The 27,717-nt window shown below is 32.9% G+C and overlaps 1 protein-coding gene across 44 annotated transcripts in view; it reads left to right on the top strand.

The window, feature by feature from the left end:
- LOC126974761 (twitchin) overlaps positions 1-27,717 on the top strand; it is a 194,591-nt gene that overhangs the window by 26,874 nt on the left and 140,000 nt on the right. For 40 of the 44 annotated variants that reach the window (XM_050822375.1, XM_050822416.1, XM_050822393.1 and 37 more), the window contains exons 1-12: positions 3,833-3,999; positions 14,079-14,313; positions 19,183-19,322; positions 22,413-22,434; positions 22,724-22,886; positions 23,969-24,110; positions 25,285-25,420; positions 25,507-25,710; positions 25,783-26,084; positions 26,397-27,023; positions 27,097-27,269; positions 27,479-27,652. In XM_050822375.1, the coding sequence (XP_050678332.1) occupies positions 14,141-14,313; positions 19,183-19,322; positions 22,413-22,434; positions 22,724-22,886; positions 23,969-24,110; positions 25,285-25,420; positions 25,507-25,710; positions 25,783-26,084; positions 26,397-27,023; positions 27,097-27,269; positions 27,479-27,652 (2,256 nt within the window). In that variant the 5' untranslated portion in view covers positions 3,833-3,999; positions 14,079-14,140. Of the gene's footprint in view, positions 1-3,832; positions 4,000-14,078; positions 14,314-19,182; positions 19,323-22,412; positions 22,435-22,723; positions 22,887-23,968; positions 24,111-25,284; positions 25,421-25,506; positions 25,711-25,782; positions 26,085-26,396; positions 27,024-27,096; positions 27,270-27,478; positions 27,653-27,717 lie in introns of those variants that run through there. The other 4 variants (XM_050822404.1, XM_050822419.1, XM_050822418.1 and 1 more) reach the window with 2 other exon arrangements.

Consider the following 27,717-nt stretch of genomic DNA (forward strand, 5'->3'; position numbering starts at 1 on the left):
ATTTTAAATATTGAAAAAGTAAAATCAATAGGATGTTTCATTTAACTAATGCACAAAGGAGACTGCGTTTATTGAATCAGCTTTCAACGATATTCTAACACCATTTTGTTTATATTATGTTTGTAATACATTCTTGGAATTATACCGCAGTAGCAGAATTAAGCGAACATTTATTTTAATAAGATATAGAGAGAAAAAAATAGGAATCATAAAAAAAGGTAGGGAGTGTTAATATACGTGAAAACTTAAGACTATAAAATAACAATAATTTGTCTCATTTTTAAGAATATACCTAGTCTTGCAATAAATACTGAAACAAAAGAAAAAAAAATCTGTTGCATATAACATTTTATTACTACATAGATAAAAAAAATATAAAAAGCTTCTTCGAAGTGGTCTCCATTAACTACAATACAGTCCATTAAATGTTGAGGCCATTTATGATTAGAAGAACGCACTCTTTCCATGGGAAAATTCTTCACTGCCAATCGTACGGATTGTTTTAGAGACTCCAAATTTTCATGGCGTTTAGAGCAAGCCGTAACACTGACCATAAATAATAATCCAGCGGATTAAGATTGGGACTAGAGGAGCGCCAGTCTACAGCTCTGATGAAGTCCAAAACGTTCGTTGCCAACCAAGACTGCGTAGACGGACTTTACCCGGCTCCGAGTCTTACTGGAAGGACCAATCTTGGTTATTGAACTTTGTGCTGTTCAGGAGCTTCACTAGCTTCTCAAGAATGGTATCTTGATATACACTTGTGCCGATGTTTTGATACCTTTATCACAAAACTATGACTCAGCACTCCTTCATAGCAAATACCCCACCAAACCATCACTGGAGTCGAATAGTGCCCTCTTGGACTCTGTCAACTAATTGGGTAGCTTCCTTAGAGCTTTTAGCATAAATACGGTATTTTTTTTTGTTAAAATATTGCTCAATTGTAAAAAAAAACTCATCCGTAAACAAAAATTTTCAGTGACCTCGCTTTGCGTACAAATTCAGTAGTTGTTTCGATTGTAGCACCCTATTCTTTTTTTAATTATCAGTTTAGAAATGACCAGTACGTCTCTTATAGGCTGCAAGTCCTAAGTCATCTCCCGAGATAAAATATTTTGCTTTCAGACAGGATTTCTTCGAATTCTTTCCCTTACTGCTTTGACTAGCTTTTTCGTACGAACACTACGTGGATGGCCAGATCTTTTTCGGTCACAAACAGGTCTCATTGTAGGTACCTATCATTAGCCCGGTATACAAACATTTTATTTAATACCAAGCGTATGGAGTTTAAAAAATTGGATTTGCTCCATACCTACTTTGTCTAATGCATCACAGCGATTCGGTTCTCTTGATCACCCCACTCCATTTTAATACCGGAAAATATTATACAATGTATTGCCAAAATGAGAAAACTCAATGAATAATCATATAAAAATGACAAATTCAATATTCAAATGTAATATTTTGTTTATTTTAGAAGAGAAGCCAGAGAAGTATTTTGTAATAGAAAAAATCTTGACTTTCATAGTCTGTAAATTAAATTCTAATAAATAAATTGCATAATTGCATTGCTACCCAAGGGTTTGATACTCATAGCTATGGAAAACTGGTGTCAGTTAAACAGCCGGCTTTAATTTTTTTGTGCTTGTGGTTTTTATATTATACAAAATAGAAGGAACTTATTCATTGCTAATTAAAACCGCAATAAATTCGATGCATTCGTAATAAGTAGCTAATGCGCACAATTTATTTCAAGATCATTCTAATAATTGTTATGAAAGATGAAAGCCGGCTTTATTCTAGAAATAATCGCAAATTTTAGTCTTAATTTGTTTGTTTTGGAAAGCAGTCTTGTTATTTTAAATTTCGCAGCCATATGCAGTTTCCGAACGATAATACTTAATATTATGCAGGATATATCTGTTCGATAATTTTAATTTATTACTTTGTTTTTCAGAAAGCTGTTAATTATAACTTATTCTTTTAAATATGTAACTATTTATTTTTACTGTGTGTGCCTTAACGTCGGTGACGCAAAAGGTTGGTTGGTTATTGGTTGACTACAGCTACGGCGCCCTTCAGACCGAAACACAGTAATGTTTACACATAACTGCTTCACGGTACAAATAGGCGCCATTGTGGTACCCATAATCTAGCCGGCATCCTGTGTAAAGGAGCCTCTCACTGGTAAACTGACTTTCTGAGGTTGGTAGCTTTCTTGTCATTCCTCTGGTGTTAGTTATAAAAGACTATGGGCTGCGGTAATCACATAACATCAGACGACCGGTACTTATGCTCTCTCGCGATAACCCTCATTTCTATGATTATTTACACAAATTAAATTTGAAAACAAAATTTGCAAACGATGCGGTACTCGAACCTGAGATCGTTCCGTGCGAGCGCTCTTCCACTAAGCCATCTAAATTTTGTTTTAAACTATAATTTGTGTGATTCATCCCAAAAGTGAGGGATACCATTTTAAAAATAAAGGATTTTTTAGATTTGAAAGAACGACATCTCAATTCAATTCCCTAGAATGGAAATATTGGGGTTAGGCAGATTATCAACTGTAAAGTAGATCCTGTAGATAAAGCCACAAACTGAGAGTTTGACATGACATATCAAACAATTTCATGTTTTGTATTTTTGTAGACGATCATAGAACTACGTCGCCTACCCGTTGAGGCAGATTTTTACCTCTTATTTAGTTTAATCGTCTTACCGAAACTGTTGGCCACTACAGCGTTCTTTTAACTTGGGGAACCAATGATAATCATTAGGATATTAGCAAGGACTGGACTGTACGTTGGGTGGAGCACGACTGTCAACCCATAGTAGTATTACGGAATACACTTCTCATCAGAAAAATCGAAACAAGCTTATATTAAAGAAGATCAAAAATATATTTATTGACAAAATAATTTGTTCAAACAAAACACAATTTGCTTTTGAATCATCAATACAATAATGAACATTAACGATCAGAACGCTGGTGAATTGCAACGCGAAAAAAGACTGCATTTATTTATTCGTGGATTTCGCCTGATTATGAAATCTATAGAACTTCAATTTTTTTAATATGTTGCATGCGACAATATATTAGTCGTATTGAAATTGTTTCGCTGTTACTGAGATAATTGTGCACTACATCTACACAAGACATACAGTCAAAAATTTTATTGTTTGGCCTCGGTTACTTCAGAATAACGTTTAAAATTTTTCTTTTGTTTTGCTTTTAAATATTACTATAGCAAACAGACACGTTACGCTTGGGTTTTTATTGAATGTATGAATATAATAATATATATAATACTATAATGTATGCCCGCGACTTCCTCCGCGTAGATAAAGGTTTTTTTTTAAATAATAAGCAATTTTGGAATTGAAGATTATCTCGTGTGCTATTCCAGTTCCGGTACCCGATTCCGCTCCCGTTCCCAACATATTATATGAATCTTATTTCGAGGAAGATTGCTATGGCAAACAAAACCTACTATTGGTATAGTTTTATATATTGACGTGAATTTCAGTTTTTCACAAATCCCGCGACATCATTGGTTTTATCCGGGATAAAATTTAGCCTATAACCTTTTCCAAGCTCTAGGCTATCGCGGTACCAAATTTACATTCACATTTATAATATAGGGATAGGGATTTGATCAAAGATTTCTATGTACGAACCTTTCAGTTCGCGCGCGAATCGTTAATAAATTGTTATATTGTACAATGCCGTATTGCGATTTGATACTACAAGTTCGATTTCGTTAGATCATTTTCTATCTTCGCCGGAAAACACCTCTGCAGCGCGTCAGTAGTTATCCAACGAGTTGCAGCTTCCCACGCGAATTCCCACACCACCTCGGCTGAACGCCAATTCTCTAGTTTAGTTACGATTTCGAAAACGAGCCGACTTGTCCCGCCGCCGCGGACACTTGCGATTTCATTGTGTGTTTGTGATTGTGTTTTGTGATTGGATTATCATTTACACTTCGTTAAGTATGTACTTAATACCTTTCATTAAATTAATAATCTTTTAATTCATTAATCACATTGCTATCATATTTTATAGTGACTTTGTTGAAAATGTAGCTTCGTGAAGTTTTTTCTTTTACTTAATATTATATTTCATTTATTTAATGATTTTTATTATTAAATACTATATTTACATTAATAATGTAATCTAAGTGATCAAAAGTATGCTTTGTTTAAGTGGAAAAGTAGTTATCCAACGGAAAATTAAATATTGTGAAATAGGATGGAAGCATAAAAGTTAGGTAACCAGTGGAAGTTATTAAAAAGCCGGAGGCCTTCAGTTGCTACTGAAATAGATTCAGATGTTTCTGTAAATTTTAGCACACCCACACGGCCGTCGTGACTCACACATATAAGTGATCCTCTATTTAATATAGACACTGAGTAATGGACTTTTAATATTGTGACACTGTAAATGAGTTCAAAGATTATAAGTTATCTAATTTCTTGTAACTATCTTGGCATACTTATTACCCATTATTTATGGAAATGAAACTAATCTTGCTTAAAACATAAAGGTTGTTTAAAATTAAATAATTTATATCAGAACATAAAATCGTGCGTGAAATTTTAAATACATTACTTTAAAATATTACCAAATTAAAATTAAACCATAAAACTCAAACAAGGAATTCAATTCTTTATTACTTTGAAATAATTTATATTCCTTAAATACGACTCATATATTGGATGTAGCACATTAGAAACTCAATTGTTATGTATATTACAGTCATTGTAAAACACTCTATTTGAATGAAAAGAGTGGCCGTTGAGTTTCTTGTATGTTCTTCTCACGAGCTCAACTTACGAACATAATATGGTAAATTCGGTAATTTTAAAGAAATATTTGTAGTGACGATTTAAAGCGCTTAGTTTAAGCAAAATTGCATAAAGTTTAATTTGACTTTGAACTACAAAAACAGGCCAAATACATACTCTCTCTTAATTTATTATTTTTTAGATGTTAGGTGTAATAATAATATATATATAATCTAAAATGCAAATAAATAATCTGTTGTAAATTAATGGTGCTATATTATTGCGTAAGTCGTCGAAACCCATAAATTTTTTCGTGATTTCATTGCGAATTTAAAACTTGTTCTTGCAATAAGAAATGTAGTCTTTACGAAATGCTAAGATTTTTTAGTGAATGTGTGAAACATGGTTCAACAAATTTTTTTGGAGGTTTGATTGGATTTTTTCCTTTTATGTAATAAAATTTAAAAAAACGTTAGATTCACTCATTTGGCAATGAAAAACAAATGAAAAATAAGCGGAAAAAATATTTTAAAAATCTTTTCTTATTTAAAAAAGCAACCTTTTTAATGTTTTCAAATCAGCCAGATACAATTAATAGTAACAAGTAGGATCAAGCATTATAATAAAATGTATGACGAAGGGATTTTATTAAGAGTTCATACATATTGTATGCGAAAGAACGACCTATCTGTACATCATAATATTTTTTATGACAAAATGGGATGAGACAAGCAGGACGTTCAGCTGAAGGTAACTGATACGCCCTGCCCATTACAATGCAGTACTGCTCAGGATTCTTGATAAACTCAAAAATTCTGAGCGGCACTACAACTGCGCTCCTAGGTCGTGTTTTAAATCATGCATTTAAGTGCAGTTAGTAATATATCACTAATGACAATGGTGTTACTTAATTTTATGACATATACTCGGAACGGAAATACGAGTATGACTATTTAAAACTTTAAAAATTTCACAATTTCATAACAAAAAAAATATATTCCACATGAAATTATTCGCAATTCTCCAAACGGTTTACTAAAAAAATCATTAGCCAGGTCGTGAATGACTTACATTTACTACTATATATTATATAACAAGGAATGAGCTTCCTTGTGCGGTGTTTCCGGGACGAAACGACACCCACCTTCAAAAAAAGCGCGTACACCTTCCTTAAAGGCCGGCAACGCTCCTGTGATTCCTCTGGTGTTACAAGAGATTGTGGGCGGCGGTGATCACTTAACAACAGGTGACCCGTACGCTCGTTTGTCCTCCTATTCCATAAAAAAAAATAGATAACAAAGAAATAGGAATAGTCAAGGGGAAGCGTTCTACAAATCTGTAAATAAGACAGTTTGCACTACTCCTTCATCATCATCATCATCAACCGGAAGACGTCCACTTCAGGATAAAGACCTCCCCCAAAGATCTCGACGATCGCTCCTACGCTGCCGACATCCAACGTATTCCGACGATCTTGATCAGATCGTTGGTCCATCCTGCCTAGCTGGATTACTTTTTTATTAATGCAGTGCGCTTAGGATTGTTGAAAAACCCCTAAGAAAAAATTCTGAGCGGCATTACAATTACGCTCGTCACCTTGAGATATAAGATGTTCTCTCATTTGCCGAGTAGTTTCATTAGCTACAGCGCCCTTCAGACCAAAACACAGTAATGATCACACATTACTGCTTCACGGCAGAAATAGGCGCCGTTGTGGTACCCATAATCTAGCTGGCATTCTGTGCAAAGGAGCCTCCGATTCAACAAAAGTGTAAATAAAACAGTTTTCACTATTTCATCCTCATCATTTCAGACGGAAGACGTCCTCTGTTGGACAATGCCTCCCCAAAGATCGCCATGACGATCGGTCCTGCGTTACCCTCATCCAAACTTTTCCGGAGGTCTTGACCAGATCGTAAACGAACTCGTCAACAATTTCGACAGTACATCTCCCAATTGTTCCAGGAGTAGGTGCGACATGGCCATTAGACATGATCTTCGTCTTGTCCATGTTAATTTTGATACCTATTCCTTACAAAAATAAAATTCGTATATCGTAAATATATTATATCGTTCATTAATTTTGTTAGAAGGGAGGGTTATCACTTTAAAAAAATAACAAATTGTTTACATATGAAAGTGTGACATCTCAAGTAAAATTCCTAATATACAAATATTGTGGTTGAGCAGGTTATCAACTGTAAAGTAGATGTAGATGAAGCCACAACTTGAGAGTTGAACAAAACATACAAGATTTATCAATTATATGCCACTCGAACGGATGACGCAGTTGGAAGAGCGCTTGCACAGAACGAGAGAGGTCGCCGGTTGGTGTCCCGCATCGTTCGTAAATTTTGTTTTCAAATTTTATTTGTGTAATTAATCCTAGAAGTAAGGGTTATTACTTTAAAAAAATATGATAAATTCTTTATCTATTCGTTGGGAAGCTGTTTTAAGGCCGTCGATCATATGGCTTAAGTCTTCCATGATCTCAGCCATCTGCGAATCCAAAGTGAGTGATATATTCGCCGTTGCGCTACTTGGGTTGTTTGTATTATGTCTAAAACCATCAAATGCTCTACAAATAGCATAAAACCCATTCACAAGAATGTTAATAAGTCGCTTTCCTCACCTATATCTTGACCTACATACGGCACCTAAATAAGCAACATTGACCTAAATTACAAAGTTCGAAAGCTGTATTTATGACTATTATTAATTGCATAGTGAGTTTTACACCTAGTAAAACCAGGTGTTTTATATCTAATATATAAAATTCTCGTGTCACGGTGTTAAACATTGAACTCCTCCGAAACGGCTTGACCGATTCTCATGAAATTTTGAGTGCATATTGGGTAGGTCTGAGAATCGGACAACATCTATTTTTCATCCTCCTAAATGTTAAATGTTACACGAATTTTTTTTTTAATTTTTTTGACATTTTTTTTTAAATTTATTTGATTATGAGTCAGCATTAAAAATACATACAACTTCAAATTTTATTTACGATCAGCAGTTACTTTTGTATCGCGATTTTAATATCGGCAATACAACGGTTGCTGGGTCAGCTAGTTTACAGTAAGTTGTAATATAAATTTAGATAACAATCATTTTAAGTTTAGCTTAAATAGTTATTTATGCAACTGTTGTGTAATAAGGGGTATTAAAACATGAATGTGGGTTTTCACGAGGCGAATCCGAGTGTGATAATAGTATCACATGAGTGTTTTAATACCTAATTATTAACAGTTGCATACAAGACTACACCCAAAATATGAATCCTCTCAAAGATTCTGAAACAGTAAGCTTACTGCTAACATTAAAACAGCTAGTCCTAGTAGTAACCGAATATCATCCATTACTTTACATTTATCCACATTCGTGTTTTAATACCCCTTTTTACACAACAGTTGCATAAATAACTACCTATTACATAATATTTTCTAATGTCATAGTTAGGAAATATAATCTTAATAATATATAGACATATATATGGTCTCCTGTTTTATATTATTCTTGATTCTACAGCGAAGCAACAGTTATTTGATTGACTAATACATCTTTATTTTCATTTTATCAGTTTAGTTTAGATATCACCGAGTGTGAATCTTCGTTCACAAAATCATCTTGACTATTGTACATTCTACCAATCAGCATATCGATTTCAGCTCAACTTATTGAAAACAAAGTTTTACACTTAGATTAAGGATTCGTCTCCACTGCGCTCCAACTAGATACCGTATTATATAAGAACAATAGCTTTTTTTACTACAGCAACTATTAGGTGCTTGTGTACGTGGCACCTTGACACTCAATGGCATCTTTAAAATTTTGTGGCATACGCTTCGTGTTATTTTACATTGCAATTACTAAAACACAAAATACTCACTGATATGGGAAAATTATTAATATTGATCTTAGAGCTTCAATAATTAGAACTTACTGTTTGCAAATTTTATTATCTTCTTGAATCTTTTTAAGCATTATAATTCTCTTTTAGTCTTTGAGATATTTGCAAAAATTAAACCCCCTATTCTCAACTTGTAAGATTTTGTAAGCGGAAATTTATTTTTTTGCAAAACATCGACATGCTATGAATTTGGTGCATTTTTTCCGAGATTGCTGAAATTTACAGGGTAAAAAGATTAAAAAGGCAAAATTGTGTTTTTCAAAACCTTGCATATTTGAAATTTTACTTTTTACGGGATGCCACTGATCTGAACTCAAATGTTTTTATGGAAGGAAGTAGTTCTGTTCATCTAATTAACAAAAATCAAGCACATGTGTCAATAGTTCATGTCTCCTCGGGGTGTGGGTATATAAGTGATGTGGGTAGTGGTTCTAAGTACATAAGTGATTTTAAATCCTATTTTGAATAAAAATATTTGAATTTGACGTAATCATCATGTAGGAAAGGGTAAAATAAAAGAAAATAAATCATTAGTCAAAAATTTTGATTAAAAGCGGAAAATAAATTCGAGTAGCTCTAATTTTGATTAACCTCTGGTCGTCCTCTAGACTCTATTGCTTTTTAATGTTATTTTTGAGTTTATTTCTGATTAAAAGTTCGTAAATGGTAATTGCACAGCAAATTTTGCCACTAAATTGACATAAAATATTTTTACGTCAATATTAAACGTGTATTGAGCAATGAAATTAATAAATTTGGTACAGCCTGTATAATATCTCTCTTTTTAATGTATAATATTAAATACTTATATATTTAGGACACTCACACGCTGGGCTTATAAATTATCCTTAAGTTATTTTCCATAAGTTTATTTAGCTCGTACTAGCTCTATTTAGCTCATACTTCAGCAGAAAGAGAAAAATCTGCACAAGCAGGCACAGCCATGCCTCTGCAATGGCAAATCCAATCTATAAACATTTCTAAATTATTGATAATTTGAAACAAAACCAATTTTAAAATGATACTAATATAAATAACAGAAAAATAAATCAAAATTAATTCAATTATAAGCTACTGCGACGTAGATAAAGTACAACGTTAACTAAAAGTGCTTTTGTTATAATAAGAAAATAGCAAGCTGAAGACAAGGTCGTGAGAGTTGGTTAAAGTAAGTTAAATGACCTACCTGTAGCAGTTGCGTTTTGGATCAGTTAATTAAAAATTATCATTTCATGATAATAGTCCACAATCAGGATTTTGACTATGGCTGCCTGTTTGTGTTTTTTTACCATGAATATTTATCTTACTAGCTTTAAGTGAATTCCATACCTAACTTTATCAAAGCCATTAATATACTTAAGAAATAAAAAAGGTAGAAAAACCGAACCTTGTGGAACCCCTATTTTTACAATTGATCCAGAAGGTTCTATTTACCGCTTCCATTTTTAATCTAAAGTAAGAAAGAAAATCATCATGTAAAATGCTATAGTTTTATTTCCGTAATGGACAGTGGTGAAAGCTTTCTAGCCAATGTTTCATGATCAACATAATCAAAAGCCTTAGATAAATCCCAAAAAACGCCAAGCTCACACCAAGATTGCTCTGAGGCCTCAAGTATATTACAAAAGTCAAGGTAACGGTAGGTATCGCGATTTTAATATCGGCAATACAACGGTTGCTGGGTCAGCTAGTTTACAGTAAGTTGTAATATAAATTTAGATAACAATCATTTTAAGTTTAGCTTAAATAGTTATTTATGCAACTGTTGTGTAATAAGGGGTATTAAAACATGAATGTGGGTTTTCACGAGGCGAATCCGAGTGTGATAATAGTATCACATGAGTGTTTTAATACCTAATTATTAACAGTTGCATACAAGACTACACCCAAAATATGAATCCTCTCAAAGATTCTGAAACAGTAAGCTTACTGCTAACATTAAAACAGCTAGTCCTAGTAGTAACCGAATATCATCCATTACTTTACATTTATCCACATTCGTGTTTTAATACCCCTTTTTACACAACAGTTGCATAAATAACTACCTATTACATAATATTTTCTAATGTCATAGTTAGGAAATATAATCTTAATAATATATAGACATATATATGGTCTCCTGTTTTATATTATTCTTGATTCTACAGCGAAGCAACAGTTATTTGATTGACTAATACATCTTTATTTTCATTTTATCAGTTTAGTTTAGATATCACCGAGTGTGAATCTTCGTTCACAAAATCATCTTGACTATTGTACATTCTACCAATCAGCATATCGATTTCAGCTCAACTTATTGAAAACAAAGTTTTACACTTAGATTAAGGATTCGTCTCCACTGCGCTCCAACTAGATACCGTATTATATAAGAACAATAGCTTTTTTTACTACAGCAACTATTAGGTGCTTGTGTACGTGGCACCTTGACACTCAATGGCATCTTTAAAATTTTGTGGCATACGCTTCGTGTTATTTTACATTGCAATTACTAAAACACAAAATACTCACTGATATGGGAAAATTATTAATATTGATCTTAGAGCTTCAATAATTAGAACTTACTGTTTGCAAATTTTATTATCTTCTTGAATCTTTTTAAGCATTATAATTCTCTTTTAGTCTTTGAGATATTTGCAAAAATTAAACCCCCTATTCTCAACTTGTAAGATTTTGTAAGCGGAAATTTATTTTTTTGCAAAACATCGACATGCTATGAATTTGGTGCATTTTTTCCGAGATTGCTGAAATTTACAGGGTAAAAAGATTAAAAAGGCAAAATTGTGTTTTTCAAAACCTTGCATATTTGAAATTTTACTTTTTACGGGATGCCACTGATCTGAACTCAAATGTTTTTATGGAAGGAAGTAGTTCTGTTCATCTAATTAACAAAAATCAAGCACATGTGTCAATAGTTCATGTCTCCTCGGGGTGTGGGTATATAAGTGATGTGGGTAGTGGTTCTAAGTACATAAGTGATTTTAAATCCTATTTTGAATAAAAATATTTGAATTTGACGTAATCATCATGTAGGAAAGGGTAAAATAAAAGAAAATAAATCATTAGTCAAAAATTTTGATTAAAAGCGGAAAATAAATTCGAGTAGCTCTAATTTTGATTAACCTCTGGTCGTCCTCTAGACTCTATTGCTTTTTAATGTTATTTTTGAGTTTATTTCTGATTAAAAGTTCGTAAATGGTAATTGCACAGCAAATTTTGCCACTAAATTGACATAAAATATTTTTACGTCAATATTAAACGTGTATTGAGCAATGAAATTAATAAATTTGGTACAGCCTGTATAATATCTCTCTTTTTAATGTATAATATTAAATACTTATATATTTAGGACACTCACACGCTGGGCTTATAAATTATCCTTAAGTTATTTTCCATAAGTTTATTTAGCTCGTACTAGCTCTATTTAGCTCATACTTCAGCAGAAAGAGAAAAATCTGCACAAGCAGGCACAGCCATGCCTCTGCAATGGCAAATCCAATCTATAAACATTTCTAAATTATTGATAATTTGAAACAAAACCAATTTTAAAATGATACTAATATAAATAACAGAAAAATAAATCAAAATTAATTCAATTATAAGCTACTGCGACGTAGATAAAGTACAACGTTAACTAAAAGTGCTTTTGTTATAATAAGAAAATAGCAAGCTGAAGACAAGGTCGTGAGAGTTGGTTAAAGTAAGTTAAATGACCTACCTGTAGCAGTTGCGTTTTGGATCAGTTAATTAAAAATTATCATTTCATGATAATAGTCCACAATCAGGATTTTGACTATGGCTGCCTGTTTGTGTTTTTTTACCATGAATATTTATCTTACTAGCTTTAAGTGAATTCCATACCTAACTTTATCAAAGCCATTAATATACTTAAGAAATAAAAAAGGTAGAAAAACCGAACCTTGTGGAACCCCTATTTTTACAATTGATCCAGAAGGTTCTATTTACCGCTTCCATTTTTAATCTAAAGTAAGAAAGAAAATCATCATGTAAAATGCTATAGTTTTATTTCCGTAATGGACAGTGGTGAAAGCTTTCTAGCCAATGTTTCATGATCAACATAATCAAAAGCCTTAGATAAATCCCAAAAAACGCCAAGCTCACACCAAGATTGCTCTGAGGCCTCAAGTATATTACAAAAGTCAAGGTAACTATTAGTAGTGGAACGCTACCTTGTGAAAGAAAACTGTTCAGTATATACAAATTTTGTTATTGTAGGCATGATTGTAGCAATTGATTTAACATAAGTTTGTCACTTAAAATCGTAGTCGATTAAAGGAGGTACGATTTAAGTAGTGGAACTATTTTACTTTGTTATATTAAATTCAGGAAATTACCATGTCTACATTGTTATGAAATTAATAGTTTTACAAGCTTTTATTACGTCAGAGTAAGAAATATAACGAGATTTTATAACTTTTAAGCACCTTCAATACAGAGAGAGTGGAGGTTATAAGTTCATTGATTTTTATTATGGTAACAGGTAAATCTGTAAAGAAGTTCAAACACTTTTGCAACTTCATGGGCCGACGTTATAAGTCTTTTATCAGTTAGATTGAACTCGGTAATTTTTATTTCCTCTTTTATATTAAGGGGGCTGACAGATTTAATACAGAGTTAAATGTAAATGTTAATAAGTTAAGGCTATTTATAGACAAGCCTTCACAGGTAAAAGATCAACTAAAAATTACAATGCTTAAGTCTAGGTATAGCATTTGCGAGAGTTAAAACTTATAAACTAGATTATAATTACGATAATATCCTTTGATTTTGGATCTAGCCCTAACAATTAGCCAAAATTGTTTAAGCTGATTGCACGTCAGAGCAAAATAGGTCAATATTATCCAAATGTTTTAATTTATTGAAAATATTTGAAGCGCAGTGGACAAATTTTATTTTGTGAGTTATGAGTCCTGCTTCATAATTGATAATTTTTCAAGTAGTTCTTACAGCATTATTTTATGCGGAATATGTCTTTGACTACAAATCAATCCCTTTAAATATTATTTAGAAAATGATTGCCTCTGCTTATGTAAATCATATTGTATTTGCTGTTTTTATGCAATTATGATTTGCTTTACAAACAGACTTACAATTATTTAGATTCTAATGTCTATTTTTTCTTTATAATATTTGTGAGCCTCCATGGAAAATTGTAGTTAATTATAATAATTTGAAAAAAAAAATCATGACTTTTTAACCAATGCTTAATCCCAATAATAACATATTAGGAAATTTACGTTAGATTTTGAGTTCATAATTTTTTTTTATTATTCCAATCTCATCGATAAATAGTGATGCTAATATGAATTTGTAAAATAAATTAAATGTTTTCACTAATTGTTCTCTTTGTCTCTAGGTAAAATTTTCGAAGCGACGCCGAACATCTTCTCCCGACAGTGATGACAACCAGCTAGCAATATGGGGGTGGCCGATGATTTTGCCCCAAGCTTCACGCAGAAGCCCCAGCTCAGGCAGGAGGACGATGGCAACAAGTTGATCTTCGAGTGCCAACTCCTCGGGTCCCCTAAGCCGGAGATCTGCTGGTATAGAAGCGATGAATTGCTCAAAGAAGATAATAGGACTCAGTTTAAGTACGTACTATGCTTTTATTTTACAAATTTTATATAATCAAAACTTCATTAAAACTATATTTAACCTCGATTGAAAAAAGTCTTGAGTACATAAAGTCAAATTAAATCAAAATAACTTTATTCATGTAGATCAAGGAAATGACGCTTATGAATGTCTTAATTTATTTTATTTTTAAATTAACTTCCACTTCACAAAAGGTTGAATATGAGAGATGCTTCATCATTTTACAAAGAAATAAACCCAAACGCCAAATACTTAGATGTAGTGCCTTACACGAGTAAGTCAAAACAGTAAATGTAAATAAATACATAAAAACTAGGGTAATTGAGTACAGCAGATACATCAATCCTCCGTACCATACCGTAAATACATAAAGGTATTTTACTTACGATTTAAAAGAAAAATATCTTTTTTTTTAAACATCAACCAGAGTTTCTGGTAACATGATCATCACCACCACTTGTATGCCAGACATTCCAGCATGAAACTTCTTCCTCCGTACTTTGATAGAATCTGTAGTCTGCTTATTCGGTTCATCTTTCAGTATACTCTCTCTTCAAAGGCATCCCTAAGATCTTCAGTATATCAGAATCTTAGTTGATTACTAGGCGACAATTAAATTTAAGAGAAATACAGATTTCTTCTTCAGAATTGATGGGGTTCCAGTAGTTTTTATTTATGAGAGTATCCAAAATATCAAAAACTGAGCACCCAAATTTTGCGACCTCGATTTCCGCTGTTAAAAAGATATTTATAAAACATTTTATAAGCAAAAAATGAAATATTTTTTTTATTGTAAAAAATAATAATGTTTCTATCGTAATTATAAAGATAATTTTGGTTTCACAGTGAAAATTATTGACAATGCAATAGCGCAATGTTTAAACGTCATCATTAATAGCTACGTGGCTACGACTTGTAGCCAAGTTACTTGTAGTTGTAGCTGCTACGAGATAATAACTATCATATAAGTTAAATCTCTGTCTGGTCAACTCATGCCGCATGTGGTGCCTATTCGGCCTTTTATTATTTACACGCACTATTTTGTATGTAATTTAAACTTTTTCAAAAACATCACAATAATTAATAATAGCACTGTTTTTATTATAAACTAGCTGTGAATACCCGCTTCGTTGGGTCATTTTTAATATTGTAGTTATTTGTTAATGCTACTAGTCTATCACAACTTACTTTTTTTACTATACTATATAACTATATACTTCGATATTCAACTTATTTATGGATAGATGTATGAATGAAATGAGATCAAAATATGTGGGATTGATATGGAAGGATGGTGTGTTAATAGCCTCATGTACGCTGATGATCAAGTCATTCTTGCACCATTGGCGAATGAGTTTCAACGAATAATAACTATATCAAGGATAACTGCCAGACCTTCCCCCTTGCTTTCTATAGCCGCCGCCCATCTATGTGTTAGGTATACCAGAAGATCGCCTGCTCGCAAGCATGGCGAAAGCCGTACTGCCGGTCATTGATCAACAGGTGACTCTAGAGGTATACTAGGAGCTGGCGGTTAATTATGCTCTCCATTGCAATCAATGCAATCATAAAATCTGTTACCGATTGGTATTTCCTGGCAATTTTGTTCAGAGGGGAGAAATAGCCTGAGCTTAACTACAACTTATTGAGTAGACTCAATTCGAGACTATAATGTGTCCACAAATTTTACAACTTTCAACAGTAAACCACTGACTGTAACTTTAATTTACAGTCAGTCTTTTATGTAAGCTCGGACGGAACCCAAGAGGTGGCGGGTGCGAGTCCCGCATCGTTCATAAATGTTGGTTACAAATTTAATGTTATTAACATCTTAGTAATGTTATATTTTATTAAATAATATCAGTATAGTAATGTCTAAACAATATGTTATGTTTTTAAAGTGATAACCCTCACTTCTAGGATTAATACACAAATAAAATTTGAAAAACATAATTTTATGAACGATGCGGGACTCGAACCCACGACCTCTGGCTTTCCGTGCCGGTGCTTTCACCAACCAAATTCTGTTTGCTTTGTTTAACTCTCAGGTTGTCGCTTCATCTCAATTCAATTTCCTAATATGCAAATATTGGGGTTGAGCAGGTTATCAACTGTAAAGTAGACCCTGTAGATGAAGATTATAGCGAGGCGGTACTCGAACGGCTAGCTCAGTTGGTGAGAGCACCGGTACGGAACGCCGGAGGTCGTGGGATCGAGTCCCGCATCGTTCATAAAATTTTGTTTTTCAAATTTTATTTGTGTAGTAATGTCTATTTTAAATTGGAGATGTAGGTAGTATTTGTATACCGTAGTCGCTGTCCGTGCTGCGAAACACTGTGCCCAATGAAAATCAGTGTCGAGGCTCAGACGGTTCGACGAGTAGGCCTCCGATTGGCAGCACTAAAGTGATTGCACTGGTCCTCAATTTAATTTCATTACTTCTCTTTTTTTGTATACTTATGTACAAGTAACTCATTCTGTTCAAGGTTCCTTTTTTATATTTTTAATTATGACCTATGTTTAGCAGTGTAATTATTGTAGCAACGCTTCGACGTATATGACGAGAGTTGTCAAACGTCATATCGTGCAGCAACGTACATCACGAGAGTTGTCAAACTTCTAGATATTGATAATTTCAACAGCTCCGTCAGCAATACTCGTAACTTTAGCGTAAGAGTGTTTACTTTAAACGCTGTAGACCCGGGTTCGATACACCTACCAGTGTATGGAATTTTTTGGGTTTTGTAAACTTAATGGAAATTTCTAGTTAATTCAGGACCAAATCGAACAGAAAAAAAGGGATGAAAAATGTGTAAGCAGGATAAAAATAGTTAAAAGAATTTTCTTGTACAATTTAAATTTAAAGATGGAATGGGAGAATCATTTTGAAAATAGAACAGATCTGGGGGTATTTAAGCCGCACTAAGCGTGCCCTACAGCAGTTCTAGTTCTGACTCGAAAGTGTAAAGAAGAAGAAGAAGAAAAGAAGAAGTGAAAAGTTGAAGTGTTCCAAGAAGAAGAAGGTAGAAGAGACTTAGTGTTCGGTGCGGTGTGACGCGTTGAAGGTACCGCCGCCCACAAGAGGAACGCAAATAAAGACCCGTTTCTATAAGCGGAGTATTATTTCCAATCCCTGACCCACTCTCGTGTCAATTGGTGTCAGAAGTGTCATTATATTACCAATAAAGTTATTTTCACTACATATTATGAAACAAAGTCCTTCGACACGTCTGTCTATCTGTCTGTTCCTGATAAACTTTTAAACTACTGCGTCGATTTTCATACTGGTTTCACCAATGGATCGCGTTTCGCGTGTAACTCAAGGAAGGTTTTAGTATATAATTTGTTAAGGTTTTGTATACATTAACTTTTTTCGGAAAAATAAGCTGTCTGGGAGCTTCCAACGAAAACACTGTCCAAAAAGATATAAAAAAAAAATATGTTGAAATTTTGTACCTATGTAAAGGTCTAAGGATAAGTCCGCGGGGGCATATATAATATTGACACACTTTTTACACAAATTATCTTGCCCCAAGTTAAGCATATATAGCCTGTGGTATGGGTTACAAGACAATGATATATTTAATACTATATACTTACTTAAACATACATAAAATCATATAAACATACATAAATAAATTTAAACATCCATGACTCGGAAACAAACATCCATATTCATCATATAAATGCTTGCACCTACCGGAATTCGAACCCGGGACCTTAGTAGGTAGGATCGCTAACCACTCGGCTATACAGGTCGTCTCTATAGGCATATTTCTATCTCTTAAGGATAACATAACATATCCATTATGATACTTGAAAAAAATTGTCAATTATAAAGCGGTATCGTAAAAGCTGTTTACACAAATACGGTATTAATCCTTATCATTTTAAATACGTTAGATATTTAACTCTTTTACACTTATATTTTTTTCTATTGACAGAACAGCGTCTGTCGGGTCAGCTAGTTATTATTATAATGCAAACCATTCAGTCACCAATTAATGAGTTTAGCGGGACCGAAGTAGGTACATAACGACTCCTGTGATTCCTCTGGTGTTGCAAGAGAGTGTGGGCAGCGGTGATCACTTAACACCAGCTAACCCACTGTCCTCCATAAAAAAAATCACAACACTATTCTAATCTGTGTAAGATCTATTTTCCTAATGTGGTATCTATGTTTTCGACATTTTTTTTATTTTTATTTATTTATTAAGGCAACTAACAAATTACACTCTTTACATGCTTAAACTTAAATATTACTATATTAAAAAATATGGATAAGAGTTAATTAAATTATAAGCAACCAGTGGGAGGAGGTTCCTCCGATAGAGGAGGATCCGGTTCAAAGGAGCCTTCCTTTGAACCGGATGCCAGCTAGATTATGGGTACCGTAACGGCGCCTATTTCTGCCGTGAAGCAGTAATTTGTAAGCATTACTGTGTTTCGGTCTGTAGCTAGAGAAATTACTGAGCAAATTAGACATCTAATGTCTCAAGGTGACGAGCGCAGCTGTAGTGCCACTCAGAATTTTTGGGTTTTTCAATAATCCTGAGTGGCAGGACATATCAATTACCTTCAGCTGAACGTCCTGCTGGTTTCGTCCCTTATTTTAATAAAAAACCACAGTATTCATATTTTTAATTACGTTTTAAGACAGTTTTAACAATTAAAAACTAAAATCTATAAATATTTGTAATATTTAGTGGAAAATAAAATTGAAATATGAAATCAAGGAAGTTACCTAAATCACTTGTTGAAATTTAGTATTTTCTTTTTATGTTCAGCAAGCGGCAAAAATAACTCTATTAGGTGCTTGTTTTGGGTTGAAAGGTCGATAACTTTACTATAATGGTTTGTTTCAGGATCCAGAGCTTAGCTAACAGCAAATATTTGGTGGTGCTGGAACTGGATGATGTGGTAGAGGCTGACGCAGGCCTCTACAAGGTTAAGGCTAAAAACAAAATGGGCGAGGTGGCCGCCTCAATTAACCTTAACTTCAGTCGTAAGTTGACTAATTTTTATTTGTATTTATTGTCTCGGTAAAGGTCCCGGTAAATATTGAAATAGATTTGTCATAAAATTTATCCTAGTATGCTTACCTATTATTACCAAAGTCACCAACATGGTCCGATTAATTGTGAAACTGAAGTGGCAGTGGGCAGGGCACATAGTTCAACAGATAGATGGCCGGTGGGGCAGAAAAGTCCTCAAATGGGGACCGCAATATTATATATGAAGACGCAATTATAATTAGACGCATTATAATAATATAGGAAGACGCAATGTTGGTAGGCCCCCCCACATGATGGACAAACGATCTCGTCAAGATCGCCGGAATACTTTGGATAAAAGCAGCGTAGGACCGATCGTCATAGAGATCTCTGGGGGAGGCCTTTGTCCAGCAGTGGATATCTCCTGATGATGATGATGTTTAATTACTTGTCTCAAAATGTATCTGCTGTCACTACATTTTTTGGAAATCCTTCATTGTCTTTCAAATTCAAAGCTACCCAAGTTATGCCCAGGTTATTAATATGATATACACCCAATAACTGTCCTTCGTAATATTTTTTATCTTTTTACGGCACCTCTCTACCTAAAGTAATTTGCTAGCATTCGCTTAATCAATAATCATCGAGTGAAAAGTATCCAAAGCTTCAGGTGTAGCTAAATGCACAATCTTTTGCACTTGGCTCATACCAATACCCAATACAGTACGATAGGCCACATGTAATTTTTCTCAGTTTCAATCAGTTATCAATATGAGTTTCGGCAACCGCGGTGGCTGGATGACCAAATTCAAATACGTCACAGAGACTATGGGGTCCAAGTCTAAAATCAGTGAGCCAGGAATACACAGAAATGAGAAGATGGACCTGTATCGCCAAATGCCAATTTAAGTCTCTGACAACTTTCATGACTCCATAGAGAAAATAATAAAAGCTATGGCGCGAGTTCTTTCTCCAGTTAATGACAATCACATTAAATTAAACTTTAAGCTTAAAGATAAAGGATTGGTCTCCGCTGCGTTCCAACTAGATACCGCAGACATAGTCGCAAAGTGCGGCAACATAACGCCCAAGTGGGCTTACTCGAGTCAGTCTCGAACAATGTTCAGTTAAACTTTGCTAATAATTGAAACTTAAATGCCGGGTTGCGTTGTAAAACTTTGTAAGAATAATACTACTAGAAATAAGAAAGACACTGGGATCACATAATATCATTAGTAGGTATTTTGTATTTTATTAATTTCAATGTAAAATAACACGAAGCGTATGTTACATAATTTGAAAGATGCCATTGAGTGTCAAGATGCCAAGCACACAAGCATCTAGGTAATAGTTGCCGTGATAAAAAAGAGCTATTGTTCTTAGGTAGTATCTAGTTAGAGGCCAGCAGAAACCAATCCTTAATAATTTAAGACTGTAACCTACTTTTAGAGTATTGTCATTTTCAAATAACATAATTATTTTTAAATAATTGTATTTAAAAAGGCCAGAACAGAAAATATCAGTATGGTCCACATAAACTAAAATAGTAATAATTAAAAAAGGTATATAACAGAATCTTACATAATAGAATCCAATGCCAATCTATGAAAAACATTAAGAAAAGTTATAAATATAACTTGTTATGATTTCTTCGTCAATCATGTAGACATTAGTTTAAAAGTATTGTAAAACGAAAAGTTTAGATTTGAGATTCGAATATAGAACTATTAGTCATAAGACAAAACAGTTTTTTAAAGTTCATGCCAAGTTTACTTTGAGATCAGATTCTCCCAATCTGTGTGTCTCTAATGAATCTTCGTGATATATTTGTCAAGCGTGAGACATATTCGTTGGTATTTGATGACGCCAAAAAACAAGACAACGCACTGCCAAATTAGTTGTTGCTAAAGCTGACACTCAAAATTAGCGCAATGTTCCTTTGAAATACTTTATCAGACTCATAAAGGGTCTTTTAAACAAAAATAAAACAATTCCACTTATCTTTATTAAAAACTAAACACTTCAAATTTGTTGACAATAATTGATAGGAAATATTAAGGCTGCGGACCGAGCCAACGGCCTTGAGGAATCGACCGGAGTTTGGTTACCTCCCGCTTTAATTCGGAATTAGAAGCATTTTTAATTTAATAACATAATACAATTTTCTTTACAAAACTATGTCATGTTAAATTGTATTCGTGTACAAGTAATAAATTATCGCACAATTTTTATTTAGATTTGACGATAAGCATGGCTCCAACTGTAAAAGTTAGGGGTATTTCGGTGATTTTATTTTCGCACTCTTCATAAAAAATACAAATGTTATGAAAAAATTAATTTTCTTCTTATATTCTGTAGATGTATAATTATTTATTTGTAAAAATATAAGTCTTTTATAAACCGTCAAGAAATGGTTTCAACTATGCGCTATTTTGGCGAGTCGAAAATTTGTAACTCGATCAAGTCGGACTACATTTATGCCTGCAAAGAATCCCACGCGATGACTTTGGAGGTTTCCTCTCTCTTGATTTCTTTTCTCGGTACTCCAAGATCAGTCATTTTAATCTCCCTCGACAAGATTTAAGACAGACAGACCTTGATGCTTGTATGATATTATATAAACAAACTGGCTTCAAAACACGGTGGATCGCAAGTTTATTTAAAATAAACATCGAACAGATATAAACACTGTGGTTTCGATAAAGTGATGTTACCAGGTGTTGCCAATTTACATTCCATAATATCATTTATTGTGTTTTTAAAGTTTTAGTTTGTTATCTCTTATATTATTTACAGCTCTCTATATTTTTGGCGATCTCTCCATATTATAATTCCTCGTTTCTGTTTTGAATAGCACTATATCACGCTTTAGTTATTTTTTTAATTAATATTATATTTAATTTATATTCGGATAATAAAACAATGACGTCATGATCGTTTATGCCAATAAAATCTTCTGATTCTTCCTAATCCTCGTAATTCTTAAATTCTAAATAATTGACGCTATATGATGTCTTGAGCATAATTGTTTTTCTGTATAATATAATTAAATTACTACGTATTTAATAAAAAAAAAATAACATTACTTTTTAATTTTCCAGCTGCGGATGAAGAGAAACAGAAGTAAGTACATTATTATATTTATCTATTAATGTATATTTAAGATTACTGCAAATTTATTGCATTTAATTAGAACAACCACTGACAAACATTTTAATAATTAAGTAGATTGATACTTTATTTTTTTTTATATCTCTATAGAATGAAGATTCGTAGGAGTCCTAGCAGGATGTTCAATTCTCATCAAATCATTTTTGATTTTCTTTTAAGTTTTACTTCAATAAATGCTTTCAAGTATATCAGAAGCCTATTTAAATATCATAAAACTCAATTTTCTCATAACGAATTCCAGACAAATAGATGGCAAGGCGCCCACGTTCGCCAAGAAGCCTGCAATCAGACAAGAAGACGACGGCAAACGATTGATATTCGAATGTCGCATCGAGGCAGAACCACTGCCCCAAGTTAGCTGGTCACACAACGGTGTAGAAGTTAAGCCTAGTCCGAGACACAAGGTGCGTTATAGTTCAGCATTCACCATTGATAATAATAACAATAATAACAGATTTCATATCAGGTAATACATAACCCATAGTTAACAATACAATAATATTTGATTTAAAATTCTAATTCAATTAATCATGTAAATTTTAAACGTAATTTAAATTAACCTAGTTTAAAAAGCTAACCAAGCATTTGCTGTAGTATTAGTAAACAAAAGTCTATTGAATTAAGTGTTATTTTGCAGAAATCCATAATTGTTATCCAAATATTGTGAGCCTTCTTGAGTGTAATCCGCTAAGATTTGTCTTTAATCAATTCGACACGTGCGTCACTACTCGCTCGTGAGTCCCTACTGGCTGGCCTACTGTGTAGAGGTCGACGCACGTACTTACGTTTTCGATGCCTACACGGGGAATAAGACCAGCCTGGTGTCACCGAGATAAAGCTTTATCACTTTTTCAATTTTTCACCTTGAGATACGTATATAGATATTTAGATAGCAAAATTATTTTTAGAAAACTTGCAAGTGTTTTTGTTTTATCCTAGATAACATTTTGAAAACTGATTGTTATGACAGTTTCCATACATTACTTTGGATGTGTATTACTATTTGTCTGCTGTTATTCTATCTAATGCTCTTTTCTCAGAACATTTTCAGGACCTTGTTGATTCTCATTCAAGTCAGCCCTTTCACTTTACATAGTGATTGGCCAAATGACCTTGACCTCATTTACGATGTATACGAACTTAATATGTTCTCGATATAGATGACCTTAGTCATAATAGAACAATTGAGTACCGATCTTTTAATTACAAACATCGAATATTTTCGAATAGTATTGTATGAGAATATTGACGTGATATACTTCATTTCATACACCACCTAACAATATAACTTTATCCTCCATATAACTCAAATTTAAGTTAAGATATGGATCAAGTAAATGTCTACCTACCAACTGTGTTCTTTTAGTTTCTCGATTTAAATTTTATTGAACTTTTAGATTTTTATGTTGATTTCTCAAAATAGAATTAATCAGAAAATTACTCATTAATCATTTTAGCAAAAGCTGATAATATATTTGTTTTACAGCTTACAGTGAACAAGGATGGGAAATCATATTACGCGTCACTTGAAATCAACAATGTAACAGTTGAAGACGCTGGAAAATATCGCGTTACGTCGAAGAACGAACTGGGAGAAAGTAACGCGACAATCAGTTTGAACTTTGACAGTAAGAACCTTAATGTTCCTATAATCATCTTTATTAAACACAATATTATCAGTAAATTTGATTTCAGGCTTAAGCCAGCCCTCAGAACAGAGCTACATTTGTTTCTTGATAATTTGTAAATAATCATTTTACTATCTTTAATCTTACGCCATTAAATAAATGATATTTTGTGAGTTAATAAATATTTAAAATTAACATATATAGTGATAAAAGCAATATTTTTTTGAAATCATTTAAAGTTAACCTTTGTTAACAGAAACATGTGGTTTTTAAGTAGATTTATTTATATATAAAAATTGATAGTTATAATGTTTATGTCCTTATGCAAAAGAATTAGAGAGTTACTTACAATATTGGTTTTAAAAAATGAAACGAAATCTTGTATTACTTGAACATTAACATTAAAAATATTTTTACTGAGCTTTTGTAAGAGGCGTAAGTAACACTTTTATTCATTTGTGTTTAATTTATTTTTTTGCTCGATTGAGGTAATTTACTTTTCGTTTGATGCCAGAGTAGATTGTGTAATATTTGCAGCTAAGCTTTTGTACTTTCATCAACTAATTGCCTAAGAAATAAATACTCGTCTCGACACATTATGCATATAATTGTTGTTAACATCATTAAGCTATTTAAATTTAAGATGTTTTCTCATTATTATACACTTTTACTTTACACTGGATTTGAAATTCAAATTCCAAACGATACAAACGCAGCCAGCATACATACACGTTACAAACATCATTCAACTAACCATGTTTCGCATTTGCACGTCTTACCGCACTTGAGTATTAGGATATTGACATAATCATTGTAATAAGAATTGCTAAATTGCTTAATTAACCCTCTCTTCTACTACCAGTAATATATTTATGTATGACTTCTAAAAGTTCAGCTTATTAACGCTTATTTTTAATAGTTCTTTAATAGCAACTGTTATGCGTACTATATTGAATATTATATGGATTATATACCAAAGCTATTATTAAATAAAACTATATTAATAATTATACCAAACTTATCTATATAAACATGCCTTAATTAACTCATGCATATACCTCGCTGCGTTAAATTTAACGAAATCAGACACATTTTTAAGAAAACATCTTAAATATAAATAAATTTTGATGAGGCCTAAAACGAATTGAATCCAATAATACTAATGTTACAATAGGCGATGAAGCGCCCGTCCCAGAGAATTATATAAAGCCGACCTTTACGGAAAGACCCGTGATCAGACAATCGGATGATGGTACCAAAATAATATTCGAATGCAGATGTGTTGGCAAACCGAAACCAACTGTCACATGGTAAGAAATTTACGTAAAATTTGAGTAAATATTGGGTTTCATGATAAAAAGGAATGGATTAAACTTGAAAATGTTTGATTAAACAGGTACCAAGGTAAAAAAATGATCAAAGAGAGTAGTCGGTATAAAATATCACTAGATGAAGATCAAACATTATATTATATAGCACGACTCGAAATAATAGGCGTTGAGAATTCGGACAAAGGTGAATATAGAGCGGTAGCAAAAAACAAACACGGTGAAGGCGTTGCAAAAATAAATTTAAATTTCCAAAGTGGGGACACACCAAAGTAAGCTACATAAAAATAAATTTAATTGATTATAGATAAACAGTCAAACTAATTTAAAAACCTTTCGAACAGAATCCCCGATGGAAAAGCACCAAGGTTTCCAAAGAAGCCTACGATTCGACAAGAGGGTGATATTCTTATAATGGAATGCATATTAGAAGGTCACCCAGTACCTGATATAACTTGGTTTCATGGAGACAAAGAAATAAGGGACGGTGTTAAAATGAAAATGTCTAGGAAAGCGACAGGAAAAGATAGTTATAACCTTACATTAGAAATTTTAAGTCCGACTAAGGAAGATGGTGGAAATTATAGATGTAATGCCTTTAACTTATTTGGTGAGAGTAATGCTAATATTGCTCTCAATTTCCAAGGTAATGTAAAAATACTGGATAAATAAGTACGCATACAGTAGCAAATGCATGATAACATAAGCGTAAAGCGGCATGGCATAAGCATTATTATTAGTTACCAAATTTCGAATGCTTTATTTTATGGTTTTAGTTTTGCTAGATGTATTTTATTAGAAATTTAAAAACATTTAAAAGTATTATAATAAAAAATAATTAAAATAAAACATATTACACATAAATTTTAAACTGCATCAGGAGATAATTATTTTGTTTACCTATAATATTATTATAAGGGCCTAATTTTTATTACTTAAACAATTTTTTTTTGTACAGGTGGGGATGACGAGAATGGTTTCGCACCATCATTTATTGAGAAACCTCGAATCATTCCCAACGAAGATGGCACACTCATCACAATGCGTTGTGTCTGCAAGGCTAAGCCGGCGGCTGTAGTGACGTGGTACCGTGGCACGACTGTCATAAAAGCTAGTAGTAAAATTCAGGTTAAGTCAACAATAATAAGTGAAGATGTATATGAATTAGTATTGCTTTTATCTAATCCAACAGCAGTGGATGGTGGCGCATACCGCTGTCATGTTCAAAATGAATTTGGAGAAAGCAATGCAAACCTGAACTTAAACATTGAGGCCGAGCCTGAACCTGAAGGTGAAGGCCCCACATTTATAGAAAAACCAACAATTCAATCAAAAGATAATGGAAAACTAGTTATAATGGGATGCAAAGTTAAAGCTAATCCCAAACCGACGATTGTGTGGTACCACGAGGGAAAACAAATCAGGGACTCGTCGAAAATCAAAACCAGGGTCGAAGTAAAGGAAGACATTTATACAATTGTATTAGAACTCTTAGACCCTGGAATTGAGGACTCCGGATTGTATAAATGCAATATTAAAAATGATCTAGGGGAGCTCAATGCAAATCTTACGCTCAATATAGAAAGTAAGTAATTACTTCGTAATGTTTACCTAGAATCAACCAACTTGTATTAACACAATTTCGCCTTTATTTACAGTCATTCCAGTTATTAAAGAGAAACCAAAGATCATTAAAATAGTTAAGAAGAAGACTGTGATTGTTGAATGTAAAGTATTAAGTAAATTTGCGCCTTCGTGTACATGGTATAAGGAAGCTAGTGCTGTTAAGGAAGATTCAAGGCATACAGTATTGATTGAGCCTGCGAGAGAGGTAAGTTCGTTGATCTATTCTCCTTCATTGTTTCTTCGATCAAGAGTAAGAAGAAACCGCTAGTCGCCGCTAACTGGATAATAATATATCAGTTGCGTGCATAAATTATGTATTAAAAATACGTTAGTTTACTATATTTTATTTTATGATAAATATTAGATCAGCCTGTAGGAAACATTGTAATGTAATCACAAACATTTTTGTTTTAGGGTGAATTTACTGTGAAATTAGAGATTTCAAATGTAAGCCAACAAGATAAAGGATCTTATAAATTGGTAGCTAAAAATGAGAAAGGTGAAGCGACATCACAACAAGTCGAAATCATTGACATACCGGAAGAAAAGGGCGAAAAACCACAAATTATAAAACATTTCAGAAGTTTGGTAAGTTTAAAAACACTTTCTAAGCCTAAATCGACAAAACATATTTATCCTTTATTTTTTAATTG

Source organism: Leptidea sinapis, chromosome 33, assembly GCF_905404315.1.
Source record: "Leptidea sinapis chromosome 33, ilLepSina1.1, whole genome shotgun sequence".
Lineage (NCBI taxonomy): Eukaryota > Metazoa > Arthropoda > Insecta > Lepidoptera > Pieridae > Leptidea > Leptidea sinapis.